A 15515-nucleotide genomic window follows, 5' to 3' on the forward strand; every position below is an offset into this window, starting at 1 on the left:
ACTTTGTTTTTGTGTGTAGTTTACTTTCCTCCGGATCGAACTCGCGACTCTACGCTAATTGAATCCCACAGTTAGTCTATTCGAGCTATAATGGAGATCGCTACAGCTGTTGACGAGATGATAATCATTGGTGACTTCAATCTACTGGCAATTTCTTGGCGATCATCTTACGGTGGATTCCTGTATCCGGACCACGACCATTCTACATTTCACTCTGGAGCTGTAAGCCTTTTGGATCATTACAGTATCGCACTCTTAAGCGGCGTAGCCTGGGCAATGTTGTCAATCCGACAATAGTAGAGTGAGGAGGTGCGACGCGAACACTGGCGCGGTAACCATAGCACGGTGACAGAGGAAAGGCTTCGCCAACCCGAGCGTCTGTTCAACATGGAGGTGCGGCTCAAACAGCGTCTGACTGGCATCCAGCGGCTGAATAAGAAATGCTCTTCCCCGGAAGCTACACCTAAGATGGCAGCCCCATCACGGCGGCTTACTGTCTCTGAAACCTTTACAATTGTTACAGAAACCAACAGAGAAAGACATCGAACTGATTTAACGGCAACGACTTTTAGCGTAAAACAACGGACACGAATTGGATCATGGAATGTATTGACGTTAGCCCAGCAGGGTAAACTGGCACAACTCGCCAACGAGGCGCGACGCATGAAGCTAGAAATCCTGGGACAGGTACTACTATACTCTGGTATTTGGAAAAAAAACGCTCCCCACCATCGTGGAGTTGGTCTCCTACTTAGCGTCCAGGCAAGTGCTGCGCTCATCAAGTGGGAGCCTGTTAATGAAAGGATAATCGTTGCCAGATTTAGAACACGGGTTCGTAACCTTACCATAATCCAATGTTATGCGCCAACCGATGCTGCCGAGCTACATGACAAGGAGAATTTTTACAGTCAACTGAATGCCGTCGTGGATAAGGTTCCAAAGGGTGGCATCAAGATCTACACTGGCAACTTCAATGCGAAGATCGGCTCCGACAACACGGACTATGAGCGTGTCATGGGACGCCATGGTCTCGGCGAAATGAGCGAGAACGGTGAGCTGTTTGCAGAATTTTGTGGCAATAACGACATGGTGATCGGGAGCTCGTTCTTCCCCCACCGGCCAGTGCACAAAGTCACGTGGGTTTCCCGTGATGGATATACCGAAAATCAGATCGACCACATCTGCATCAGCCGAAAATGGAGGCGGAGCCTTCTTGATGTCCGGAATAAACGCAGCGCCGACATCCCGGCGAAATCCGCCTACACATGGCGCGAATTCAGCGATGGGAGGAGAGACTCGGGCGGTGGTTCAACACACGCCGACTTGAAGATCCGGTAAAAAGGTCTTTTGTTGCAGAACTTGAGACTCGAGCTGCGTACGTTCCAGGAGGTGGCAGCGTAGAAGAACAATGGACGGCCATCAAGAATGCCTTTATAGAAACAAGCGAGAATAACTTGGGTGAGCTGCGCACCCAGAGGAAAGAGTGGATCACAGATGAAACCTGGCGGAAGATTGAGGAGCGTAGAGAAGCAAAAGCCGCGATAGAGCGGGCGAGAACCAGAGGAGCCAAGAACGAAGCCCGTCAACGGTACTCGGCTCTTGCAGACGGGACAAGCGAGCGTGGGTGAACTCCCTGGCCGACGAAGGGGAGAAAGCCGCAAACACTGGCGATATACGCTTCCTCTACGATATCTCACGACGCCTGAGTGAAGCAATGATGAACCCGAGGATGCCAGTGAAGGACACGACTGGACAATTGCTTACCGACCCCACTGACCAGCTGAAACGCTGGTTTGAGCACTTCGAACAACTTCAAGTTTCGACGGCCAACCAGCCATCAACATCTCGGTATGATCCGCCTAGGGTGCGGCGCATCACTCGCGTCAATTCCGAGGCCCCATCACTGCAGGAGATTGAAGCAGCTATCCGAAGCATGACATCCAACAAGGCTCCAGGGGTCGATCGCATATCAGCGGAGATGCTCAAAGCTGACCCCATGCTATCCGCACAAATGTTGCATCAACTATGCTGTAGTATCTGGGACACCGCGACTTTTCCGGCCGACTGGATGCAGGGCATATTAGTGAAGGTCCCAAAGAAGGGGGATCTGACTGTGTGCGACAATTGGCGAGGCATCATATTACTGTGTATTGTTCTCAAAGTTCTGTGCAAAGTTATCCTGAATCAGATATAGGAGAAGATCGACGCGACTCTCTGACGGCAGCAGACAGGATTCCGTGCCGGAAGATCTTGTGTGGACCATATTGTCACGCTCCGCATCATCCTGGGGCAGGTCAATGAATTCCAAGAGTCCCTTTATTTGGTATTCATTGACTACGAAAAAGCTTTCGACCGTCTCAATCACGAGAATCTGTGGGGCGCCCTGAGACGCAAGGGAGTCCCGGATAAAATCGTCAACCTCATCGAAGCGCAGTATGAGGCTTTCACGTGCAGAGTTCTGCATAACGGAACCTTGTCCGACCTTATCCGGGTAGTCGCTGGTGTGAGACAATGATGTATACTATCACCGCTACTGTTTCTCATCGTAATCGATGAGATCATGGTAGGTGCAATTGACCGTGTACCGAACCGTGGGCTGCTTTGGCAGCCTATCACCATGGAGCATCTCAACGACTTCGATTTGGCTGATGATGTTGCTCTACTAGCACAACAGCGCTCTGATATGCAGAGTAAGCTCAATGACCTAGCCGAACGCTCCTCTGCGGCGGGTCTCACCATCAACGTCAACAAGACCAAATCGTTGGATATCAACACGGGCAACCCTTCCAACTACGGTAGTGGGGCAAGCAGTGGAGAAGGCCGAAAGTTTCCAATATCTTGGCAGCCAAATAGCGTCGGACGGCGGGATCAAGAGCGACATAGGTGCACGAATCAAGAAAGCTAGGGCTGCCTTTGCGAGTTTACTAAACGTATGGAGATCCAACCAGATAAGTCAACGCACCAAAATCCGAATTTTCAACTCGAACGTGAAATCTGTGTTGTTATACGCCAGCGAGACGTGGTGTGTATCAGCGGAGAACACTCAAAAGCTGCAGGTCTTCATCAACCGATGCCTGCGGTATATAATTCAGGCCTGGTGGCCTCACAACTGGATCTCGAATGCCGAGCTCTATCGTCGATGTCATCAGAAGCCGATAGCAACAGAAATTCGAGAGCGAAAGTGGAGGTGGGTCGGCCGCACACTTCGACGGGGCGGAAACGAAATCTGCAAGCAAGCGCTGGATTGGAATCCGGCAGGACATCGCAGCAGAGGCAACGCAGGGGCTCATGGTGGCGGTGCCTCAATAAGGAAATTAAGTAAGTCGATAGGAATCTGACCTGGGCCCAGGTCAAGGCAAAAGCGAGCAGCCGCCCAGGATGGAAGTCTTTCACGTTGGCCCTTTGCACCGCTGGTGGTGCACAGGACCCTTAAGTAAGTAAGTAAAACTCTGAAGCAAATCAACCACGTGGTTAATGAGAACAATCGTAGCTTAGACCTTTGCTTCGTCACCGCTCAGGATACTGCTCCGCATTTGTCTATGGCTGTTTCTCCGTTGATAAAGACTGCTCCACACCATCCTCCTTTAGTTATTTCAGCTGAGATGTTTCCAGTGCATAAGAAGGGATGCAAAAGAAACATCGAAAACTATCGCGGCATCACATCGTTGTGTGCCATATCTAAACTGTTCGAGTTGGTCGTTATGGAACCATCAGTCTCTCACTTCAAGCAGCACTTGAGCAAAGACCAGCATTTTCATGGCAGAGCGGTCGACTACTTCCAACCTTCTGTGTCCAACATCTACACTGACCCATCAGCCGCCTTCGACAAGTTGAACCATCCTATAGTTATAGCCAAACTGGATAGGCTCGGTTTAAACGGCAGTCTCCTACGATTGTTCGCATCCTATCTATATGATCGTCAGTTGGAAGTTGGAATCGACGACTGCCGATCTCCTTCGTTCCCTGCCACTTCGGGTATTCCGCCCCGTTGATATTTCTTGTGTATTTCAACGACGTCAATTTCGTCCTCGACGGTCCACGACTGTCGTTCGCAGACGACATGAAAATCTATCTCCGAATCCGAGCCATCGTTGACTGCCAGCTTCTCCAACTCCAACTCAACGCTTTGGTAATTGGTGCCAACTGAACCGCATGGTTGTAAATCCAACAAAATGTTCACTAATCACGTTCTCACGGAAACATCCAATTACATTCAGTTATATCCTAGAAGGCGTTGACGTACATCGTGTGAATCACATTAAGGGTCTGGGAGTCATCTTAGATTGTCAACTCACATACAGCCAGCATATCTCGTACGTGATCGACAAGGCATCCAGAACGCTCGGCTTGATTTTCAGGATATCTAAAAGTTTCACGCACATCTACTGTTTGAAGTCGCTTTACTGCTCCCTCGTCCGGTCGGTGTTAGAATACTGCTGCCTTGTATGGAATTCCAATTACCAAAACAGTGTACAAAGAGTAGAGTCTATTCAACGACGATTCATCTGGTTTGCCCCTTCGACGATTGCCTTGGAGGGATCCTCATCGCCTTCCAAGCTACGAAAAGTCATTGCCAGTTAATTCACCTGGATCCTTTGTGGAGTCGAAGAGATACGACATGGGCCCTATTTGTGGCAGACATTCTACAGGGCAGAATCGATTGTCCTTCTATTCTTCAACAAAACGACGTTAACGTTCAACCACGAGCAATCCGTAACAACGCAATGCTGAGGATACCTTTTCGTCGTACAAACTATAGTTTGTATGGTGCTATCAATGGGCTACAAAGGGGTTTCAATCGTGTTGCTTCCTTATTTGATTTTCACTTGGCACTCGAGACGCTCCGTCAGAGATTCCGTGATATATTTTTAAGAATTGGGAATTAAGTTGGACTTCACGGCCTTTGCAGCTTGTTACTTCTTGACGATATTGTATTTCCTAGTATTGCTTAATTCATCATTAGGACTAAACCCAGTCTGTTGATGTAGAACCAAATAAATAAATAAACCTTGTGGCACTCTGTTTACTGCATTTCTGATACTTGAGAGTGATCCGTTGGCAGCTACTTGAAAGTATCTGTCAGTAAGGAAACTAGACAGAATATTCATCATTCGTCCAGAAATTCTCCATCCTGCTAATGTGCGTAGTATTTCGGGTCTGTATGTTATATCGTAGGCTTTCGATGTATCGAGGGATACGATTTCAACGTGTTCGTTTTCTTCAAGGCTGATAAGAGACTCAAGCTTGGCGAGGTGTGAGTCGACACCCTTGCCAGCACGAAGGACATGTTGACGTGGGTCCAATTTACCTGTTGCCTGCAGCTCGGTAATGAGACGGCGGTTAACCATTACTTAGCGTTATCGGCCTGTATCCTCATTAAACACACACTTGACTTCTCGTAGAACACATTTTCTCGTCCATCGCTGATGTCTCGCTGGAACAATTCAAACTGAATCTCTTGCCCATTTTAACTTGTGAACTAACTACAATTTTCTTTCTATTTTTTCCCGCGCAAACCAAACGGAAACAGGACGTGCAGTGGTCTGACGGAGGCGGCTTTTAACTTCATCCACGCGGAAGTGTACGCCGAATGGTGCTGCGACAAGTGTCTGTCTTCCAAGAACATACCGCTGGTCAAGTTTAAACCGTAGTCAACCATGGGCAACGTGGGCCACCAGCTGATGATGCCCATGACGAGGTGACAACGACAGAAAAGTCCGAAGCAGCCGCAGCAACAGCCGTAGCCAGGATTGAGCACAGTGGTGCAGCTACTACAGTAAATTATTGTTTGTGTGCTTTTAGTAGGTCATTGTGAGCATTGTGGTGTGCGTGACGTGGATGAGTGTGGGTGTAAATAGCGAAACCGTGCGAGGTGGTGTAAAAACAGATTGAATGTGACTGACGACCAGTGCTAGATGCATGGGACAAGATTCGTTTGGTTTTATGAACATTTTGACGATAAAAAAAAAACCGTGAGGAATAGCTAAATTCTTGGTAAGGAAATCGAACTGCTTAAGCAAACAGTGTGCAAAAAGGAAAATGAAGAAATGAAGACAGCGACATACTAGTGTTCTTAAGAGAAATAACGAGAAAGGAAAGCAAATGCAGTAGTTAGTAAAAAGAAGCGAAACGGTGAAACATAACCAAGCAAACATATATAAAAAGTGGAAGCACAGCGCCATAGTTGTTTTTCTTATTTTCCTTTCAGTGCACACACACACACTTACAGATACAGAAACCACTTGATCCGAGACTTTGTCGAAGATTAAGAAACAAACACAGTGTATAAACACAGAAACGCGAGCAATGTTTTCTATGAAAGTAAGAGAGTAGTGAGACAGAGAGAAAGAGCGAGCGAGAGAGCGAGAGAAAGAGAGCAAGAAACACATAAAGTTTAAGTTTTAGCGCATTAAGAAAATGAAATCAAAAATGGCCTTCTCAAATATATACACATAAAGTATGGTTTAATTATTATAAAAAAAAGAGAAAAAGCAGAAAAAATAACTGATAAGTAAGTGAAATATTTAAATTATTTAAACGCTATTCCCGATGTGCAAAACGTGTGCTGGACCAGTAATGTGCGAACACAGCATAAACTAACAGCAAAGCTCAAGTTGACTGTTCAGTTGGCAAAGTCTGCAAACAACTAATCCTCCTCCATTGAGCCATTTTATTACCTAGTAGGTATTCGCAGTTTTCATTTTGCGATTCAATCAGTCAGGATTTCCCAGGTCACCTCAGTTTCAGGAATCACAAACAAAAAAAAAGAAAACTAACTAAAGCAGACTCGACCTAGCTCCGACTTGGCGTTTACAATAAAAAAAAACTGCGTTCATATGTTGAGTCGAATAATTTACTAAGGTAAAATGTAAAAAAAAAGTATATAGAGTTACAACAATGAAAAAGAGATTATTCAACTAACAAGCGACACGCTTATTGCCTTCCGCGTTACTTTTTTCCTCCTCGTCCTTCAGTTTAGTTAGTGCGGTATGATTTAGGTTTTTTTTTTCTTGTGTTCGCAGCAGCTCGCTTGGCCACCCCCTTCTATCGTAGGCAATGCGAGTGCAGCATCTCTCGAAAGCTGTGAAATCGAAACCCAGTGTGTAGTAAACGACGAACATTTTTTTTTTCTTAACGACGGTGTGCATAGGATTCAGAGTTGAGTTTTCGAACTTTTGCGCACTGCTGGGAAGGGACAAATCAACTAACTAATAAAACACACAGCTACCTTACCACAGGTGCGAGATCGAGAGAGAAGAGATAAGCGAGAGTGAGACGCAAATGAGCATCCAATTAACGAATGCTACGTTGTAAGAGAATGATTTTTTTAGTTAATTCTTATAATCTTAATGTGTTTAATTTTCTTGTACATATAGATTTTTAGTGAGCATTATTTGTTATTTTTTAATATAACCAATAAATTTTAATCAATCTTAAAGGTGATGTTTTACTGCGATTGAGAAATGGTCCGTTGGAAGCAGGTTCGCAAATTTCTTTTTGGGCTAACAATTACGTTGTCATGGGGACACCCTTAACGGTACAAGCGCAAGCATGCAGGAAACGGTGGGTTCCGTTTTCGTACAAATAGGACGGATCGATTTTTTTTTTCAATGGATTTTAAAATTCGATTAGACTTTTATTTTGCTAAATTCCTACCTGTGCTTACCACAACTTTGAAATAATTCATAAATTCAGTGCCAACATTTCAAAGGGGCGTAATTACTTTTGTAAACAATGCCCGAGCAAAGTCTGAGATCAAATTGAAATCTAAATTTGATGTTGTGATTTCGCTGATAATGATTACTCAGGTTGCTGTCGTTTTGGTCGTTTTAACGGTTAAAATATCAAAATTGAGAGCAAACAAATCTTCCTGTGACATCACATTGAAAATTATTTCTGCTATCAGTGAGAGCAAACTGAAAACTAAATTTGATATCCATATTTCCTGTTGATAACAAAACAAGTATTCAATTTGATGTTATGCTAAGGCAATGAAAACAAACCCGCAACAACATATTTTTTAAGAACTAATTTACAGCAAAATGAAAACAAAATTAGGTAGGGGAATTTACGTATTCTCGGCAACCTAAGCAGCGACCGTCTTTCTATAGCCTTTTTCTCTAAGGAACGCACACATATGCAGTATTGGTTTATTTACAATCTTTTGCTGCCAGCTGAGAGCGACTATTGTGGGCAACCTCTTTTTATTCAGCTGCGGCCTTTCTATTTGAGCTGCGTGTTAAACAGCTGTGTTTTCATCGGCACCTCGAAATCAGCAGCATTTTGTAGTGCGTGTGTTTCATTTCAAGAAAACCCTGCTAGATTGCTTTTTCTCAGTGGTAAACATATAATCAAATTGAAGCTGAAAGCCTAATGAATAGTTTTAATGCATTCAGCGAAGTGTTTTTTTTTTTGGGTTGCCGAAAATAGTCTGTCATGCCGAAGCCGTCATTTCCCCTATCACATTTGTCAATTGCGTAAACTTAAATCAAATTATGATTTCAGTTTGATGTTGATATCAAAACTTGATTTCAATTTGCTGTCATTTTGATGCTGAACTTTGCTCGGGTGGCTTTAGCTGTCGATTTCTCGCATCTTAAAGCTAAGGAGTGAGCTTTAAATAACATTGCTAGATGGTAGAGGAAATTTTCCTCTACCTATTGGTGTCTTTATTTTTCATGAGTGAGCTTTTATTCGCGAGAAATCGACGTCTAAAGCCATTGTATACAAATGCTTTTACGCCCCTTTGAAATGTTGGCACTGAATTGATTGAAATAGAAAGAATACTATAGGTTGAAAGTAGATACGTGTAAAGAGTTTCAAAGTCAGGAAGATGATGACGGATCGAAGTAGGTCGCGTTGAACAAGTGACATGTTTGAATTTTGCTTTCGTATTTTCTTTTGAGATTTAAATTTTAAAGAATGTGAAGTTTCATGCGATATGTACATAGGGGAAATGGATGTAATGTCGGCCTAAATGCCACTAATTTGGGACAATACATAAATTCAGCAATCGGTTAAATTTTCAATAGCGACCAAAAATATCCATTACTACCGTCCCAATGAGACGTTCATCTAGATAAAATTGGTAAATAGCAAATTTTTAGCTATGGGCCCAATCTGAGATCCATAGGCCAACAGTTACCTGACCGTAACTATTTAGTTTAAGTTTTATTCATTTAGACAATAATTGCCAGTTGAATTTTTAAATAAATAAACAAAAAAACAAATTAGAACCATTTTAACTATGTGTTTTTTTTTGTGTTGGATGTTTTGATCTGAGATAGGATTTAAAGTGCATTTAATCGGGAGCATATTAAGCTGATTGGAAACGAGGAACTGAAGGGATCATGGATCAAGCGGAAAAAACATCAGAGGGTTCATAGTGGCACTGACCAATGCCGGTGCGTTTATCCCGATTCAATTCTTCCCGAGGCCAGCAAGGGGAACCCGATTTTCTTACTATCAAGATCAAGGATGATAATACCATCCGGTGGAAACTAACGATTTCAAATTGGCTCCCTTCTTGACTAGCCTATTGGTCCCGAGTCAAGGGGTAGGTCACTCCGCACACCAATCTTGGGTCATCTTTTTTGTCAGTGTGCCGCAAATATGCCGATTGTGCCGGTCATAGAGCAAGCTGCGATTGTTTGTAAAATATCTATCCCGGCAACCCGGTATTTCTGACACCTTGAATGTTTTGGTTTGAAATCGCAAGGATAAACCGGATTGAGGATGACGCGGGAAGTGGCGAGTGTGCGAAATTTCGGTGTTTTGTGATCTATAGGGTAATAGAAGTCCTGTGTTTTAGTGTTTTATAATGCCCTCAAAGGCAGACCAGAAACCTAGCCCTTCGGCCGGAAAGAGTTGGAACCGGTGGGGAAAATTGTTGGAGACCGACTATAGAGGGTGATGAATAGACTTCTTTAGTTTGTTTCGTGTGAGTTGCAGCATTATTTGAATTAAGGGTACTAATGAGGTCTGATTAACTGCCTCTTCTTCTTGAGTCCACTCTAAAACCTACATTTCGAATTTAGATCTATAAGTGAACTGCTGGCCTGAGTTTCTCTGGTATATTCAATTAGAAGATGTTCCTGAACATACAGTCAAACAGAACGTAATGTTCAGAACAACTTCAATGACAGTTGTCCAGCAGCGCTCCCATGTTATTTACAACAGTCTAATGCCTACGAGATTGTGCCGAAGGTATGCCGAAAATGTGCCTATGGATGTGCCCAAGCTGTGTAGAAAGAATATCAGTGCCAACATTTCAAAGGGGCGTAATTGCATTTGTAAACAATGGCTTTAGCCGTCGATTTCTCACGAATAAAAGCTCACTCATGAAAAATAATGACACCAGCAGGCAGAGGAATGTTTCCTCTACCAGCTAGCATTGTAATTTTGGAGAGGTAAGATTTCATTCGCGAGAAATTGACGGCTAAAGTCATTGTTTAAAAAAGCAATTACGCCCCTTTTTCAGATGTGATGATGTTTCTGATTCTAATGTAACGTTTGGTTCTGTTGTCATTGGATGTATTCTGATGTTTAATGCGTGCAACAAATTACATCGTGATGAAGTTTGATTCTAATGTAACGTTAGGTTCTGTTGTCATTGGATGTATTCAGATGTCAAATTTTACATCGTCAAGACGTTTGATTCTGATGTTACGTTTGAGGCTAATGTATTTTTATGTACTTGGATGTCACACTGAAGTCTGAATATATTAAGGGTACAGCAATACACATTAAAATTTAATGTATTGAAGATGTCTGATGATGTTTCCTACATTACAATTTCTATTCGGGTTGTTCTTCTGAATTCGCAAATTGTAACAAGCTTGCAAATGCTCATTACAGCTAAAATGATATTTTTCGAATTTATGAAGTTATGAAATATTTTAATGATTATTGTTATTTACAAGATGCAATGCAAAGTGTGTGTATGACACATAAAACCTGTCAATTTAACTTTCAGAGGGTCACAATAGCGATTAGCTGTAAGCCTGTAACGATAAGCATCGCGATGAGCGAGCAATCAGCGATCATAAAAGCGCTAGTTGTGATTGTCTGAAAGCAAAATTGGCAGATTTTATATGTCAACCACAAACTTTTCCACCTCTTCATGCTTCTTACAAATTAAAATTATTACTATAGTACCTCATAGCTTCATAATTACGAAAAATAGCATTTTAACTGTAATGAGCAATTACAAGCCTACATGACAATTATTGTAAACCAACTCGGTCGCTGTCTTATACAAAAATCCAACATGGCTGAATCATGAATTTGACACATTAGAACACCTATATGTAGTCACCTTGGTCCATATGTTAAGTTAGGGTAATAAATGAAGCATGAATGTCACACTAACGCTGCCTGGTGAGAGAATAAATGACTTCCGTAGAGCTGACCATCGCAGTATTGTCCATGTGCTGTCTAACTTAGATTGGGAACATCGTCAACATTGCTGCACAAACCTTTTCTCACGTCCTGGCATATCTCATTGACAGGCACGTTTCCAAATAGATCATCCATATCGACTCTCGCGTCCCGTGGATGACGAAAGATCTTCGCTCGTTGAAAATAACTAAGAAGCAAATATATTATATTAACAATATGATCCACCCTGTCGCTTAGCTGGCGAACCAAATTTTTAGCGATGAAAGCACCTCTGTGGCCAAAAAGGCTACCAATGTATTCGTTTATCGTCACGAGGGGTAAACCAAATGAAAATTTGTTTAATATTCCAAATGAATGTATTTCAGCATATTATTTTATTTGATGACAACAGTGACATGTCAGACAAAATTTAAAGTAATATACACAATAGGTCGTATGAATAAAAGCGTTTACTTTACTTTTCCCGTAAGAAAAGCACGGGAAAGTAAAGTAAACTCTTTTTATTCATACGGCCCAATGTAATTAATGAAAATAATGTGACTCTTACTTTTGTAATAAGTGCTATATTCGCACCCCTCGATTGTAATTGAATGATTGTTGCTGACCTTTTTCAACGTGAAGCAATATTTTGCGGGTTGCCATTGCAATATTTGGAAAAGGCATTAAGGCCGTTCGCAATGCTGTTGTATTTTATAAGGACTGTTTCAATTTGAAACTAGAACAGAAACTCACCTCTCGCAATGCTGAGTTGCAGTTTCATTATTCGAGCACTATTTTGCACCAGATTTGCAACTGCTCGACTATTCTGTTTTATTTCTGAGCGAGTTTGAAACACGAATGGAACTCTGTTTCAAATTTCTTTGGATGTGTTGAAGATGTTTCGAAGAGCTCCACAAATAAAAAACGGAGAACTTCATAGAGAACAGTAAAGTTTATGGAACTTGATGATTACAATCATGTTTTAGAACTGTGCGTTGCGCTGATCGTGTTGCAGTTTTATTTTTGACAGTTTCAAATTATAGAATTGACGAGTAGTTTAAAACAATCTTGAAACTCAGCATTGCGAACGGCCTAATGGATCATATTGTTAATATGATATATTTGTAAAAAGGCTACTCTCAAAAGATTTATTAAATTCCGCACACTGCTCTGAAATGCTACCACAAACGAAGTGACAGACGGAGCGGCTCGAAAACTTTGGTGACTAATCTGCTATTTCAATTTTTCAGTGTACCACATGGCAACACCACTACTACTAGATTGTACCACATGGCAACACTACTACTGGATTGTACTAGCATTTTTTTTTTCTTTTATTTAACGTCGGTCTCTGTTCCGCAATCTAGTGCCAATCACCGACGGTCGATTGCCATCCATTGACGGCAATCGAATGTGCAGGAAGGCAGCTTCCACACCTGCGTAGGATATCGCACCCATTCAACACACATGGGCCGGGACCAACGGCTTTACTTCCCCTCCGAAGGAAGACGTGACCAGAGATTTTTATGCCTCAGAAAAATCCCACCGACCTCGGCTGGGATTGAACCCAGACCCATCGGGGTGTTAGAAAGCAGTCACGCTTACCACTACACCACCGGCGCCGGCGTACTAGCATTTTAACCTAATGTATTAGAATGTTTTGGTTCTATCTCTTTGTAATAGTCTGATTAAAACAGGCGGTTTCCTTCACATCAAACAATCTTTATTCCCCGCAAGGCACGATCATCTCACACTCTGTCTCTCGTGTGTCTGTCCTTTTTCTCCTTCGTTCCTTCTCTCGTTCGCTCTCTGTCATTACTGATTCAATGTTAATCTACTATCCAAGGTATGTGGATAATGATAGAACAGTAGAACCCTACATCCCTACTTTTCCTTAAATTGAAACAAACAATATTATGTTCTTAATAAGTTACATAATCCTTCAGTCGACTGGATTCAACTCTAGCTCTCTTAGATACTACGGTTGAGCTGCCCTCATGGTGTAGTGTTTTCGGTTGACCCACTGATTCATCCTGACGGTCCAATGTATCTGACGATTCTTGTCGACGAAAAGAACCACTCGTATTCTCATTTGACTGACTCTCCTGCATCGATTTCCTTGGTAATGACTTCAGGTGAGCAGCGCTTCTTCGGAATTCCTTGCCAGATGACGACCTAATAGTGACATCTGTTCCCCGCTTTTTGATCACACTATATTCTTCAGGCGAGAAATTCGAATGCAGTTTGTTGTCCTTCTTCATCCGCTTCGCCAACACTTGATCTCCAACTTCTATAGTACTAAGTTTTGCTTTGCGGCGATTATCAGCGTATGCTCTACCCTTTTCCTTTTCGATTGCGTCTCGGTCCCTTATCTCTCCATCGTCATAAGTGTTGGTAGGAACTCTTGGCAACTTTGTTCGCATCCGGCGACCAAACATCAAATCCGCAGGTGGTTTCCCAGTAGTTGAATGGTTTGAAGAATGGTATACTAGCAGATATTGTCGCAGATCCTTTCGCCAATCTTGTCCCAACTCCTGGGCTATACGCAATCGTTTTAAAATGGAACGGTTCTGCCGTTCAACCTCTCCGTTCATCTGCGGCCAGTACGGAATAGTGCTATCCAGATGTACGCCATATTCATCACAGAATGCTTGAAACTCTTCAGAAGAAAACTGAGGGCCATTATCCGCACGAAGTAACTCTGGAACTCCATACTGCGAAAAAATGATTAAAAGTTCTTTAATAGTTGATGCTGTTGTTATTTCATCCATTTCTAGACTTCCATAAATCTGCTATAGTAATCAATACACACTAGCAAATTTTCGCCATTCGGAAGTGGACCTAGAAAGTCTACCGCGATTTGTTCCCAAGGCCGTGATGGGAGTCCCTTTCTGATCATTGGCTCTGGTTGGCTGGGAGCAGCAACTAAAATACAGCCACGACATTCCTTTACATACTTTTCGACGTTCTGGTCCATTTTGGGCCACCACACATTTGTACGCAAATGGCTCTTCATAATCCGTATACCCGGATGGCCCTCGTGTGCTATCTGCAACACTTGTTGCCGAAGAATCTCAGGAATTACAATTCGGTCTACTCTTAGTAACACGTCATCTAGACGGCAAAAGCTCAGTTGAAATCATTTTGAATGGCAGCGGCATGTCTTCTTCTGTCCCGGAGTCAAGAGCTTCAATTATCTGTTGTATTTCTGCGTCTTCTCTACTAGCGCGCCCAATTTCTTCCCACTTCAAAGCCATTGTTGTTGCTGAAGAGGATACGATTTCTCTCACAGTCAACTCTTCCGCTTCATCAAATGGTTGAGGAATCAGTGTGGAAAGACGAGACAGAACATCAGCTATGTTAGATTGTCCTGAAATGTGAACAATCTTGTACTGGAAACATTGAAGCCTCAGTACCCATCGTTCGATACGAGCACACGGTCGAGATGTTGGTGCAAATAAGAAAGTCAATGCTTTACAGTCCGTCAGAAGGTTAAATTCACGACCGATCAAGTACACCTGAAACTTCTCAACGCTCCATACCAGTGCCAACGCCTCCTTTTCAGTTTGACAATATCTTCTCTCGGTATCCGTGAGAGATTTAGATGAAAACTGATCACCCTCGACAATCCTTGAGCATTTGTCTGAATTAGTACTGCTCCCAAAGCAAACGGACTCGCATCTGCCAAAACCGACGTTTTATCTTCCAGTTTGTAAAACCCGAGGCTTCTAGCATTCGCTATGCTGGCTTTGACTACACGAAATGCTGACTCCTCCGGTTCATTCCAGTGAAATTTCACTCCCTTCTGCGTTAACTTCCTCAAAGGCTCGTCCACCGTCGCTAAGTTAGGAATGAACTTTCCCATGTAATTAGCGAGTCCCAGGAAACTACGAACCTCGCTTTCGTTAGCCGGTTGACGGAAGGTTAACACAGCATTTCGTTTTTCATCAGATGGCCTTATGCCATCAGAATTAATTTTATATCCAAGAAAATCAAATTCCGTGACGCATATCTTGCATTTATCCCAATTAAGGACTACTCCTCGGTCTTTCATTTTTCTCAATACCTGTGATCATGAAAAAGAACCATTTCCGAATAAAAAAAGAAACAAAAAAAAGGAAAAAAAGGAAATTATT

At 42.7% G+C, this 15515-nt stretch overlaps 1 protein-coding gene across 1 annotated transcript in view; it reads left to right on the top strand.

Annotated features, from left to right (window-relative positions):
- LOC135705437 (protein pygopus-like) overlaps positions 1 to 7438 on the top strand; it is a 29080-nt gene extending 21642 nt beyond the window's left edge. The window contains exon 3 of the mRNA XM_065227178.1: positions 5531 to 7438. Within this exon, the coding sequence (XP_065083250.1) occupies positions 5531 to 5651 (121 nt within the window). The 3' untranslated portion in view covers positions 5652 to 7438. The remainder of the gene's footprint in view (positions 1 to 5530) is intronic.
- The last annotated feature ends 8077 nt before the right edge of the window (positions 7439 to 15515 follow it).

The sequence above is a fragment of the Ochlerotatus camptorhynchus genome, unplaced genomic scaffold (assembly GCF_037179485.1).
Source record: "Ochlerotatus camptorhynchus isolate MF236.1 unplaced genomic scaffold, CSIRO-AGI_Acam_v1.1 ptg000267l, whole genome shotgun sequence".
Classification (NCBI taxonomy): Eukaryota; Metazoa; Arthropoda; class Insecta; order Diptera; family Culicidae; genus Ochlerotatus; species Ochlerotatus camptorhynchus.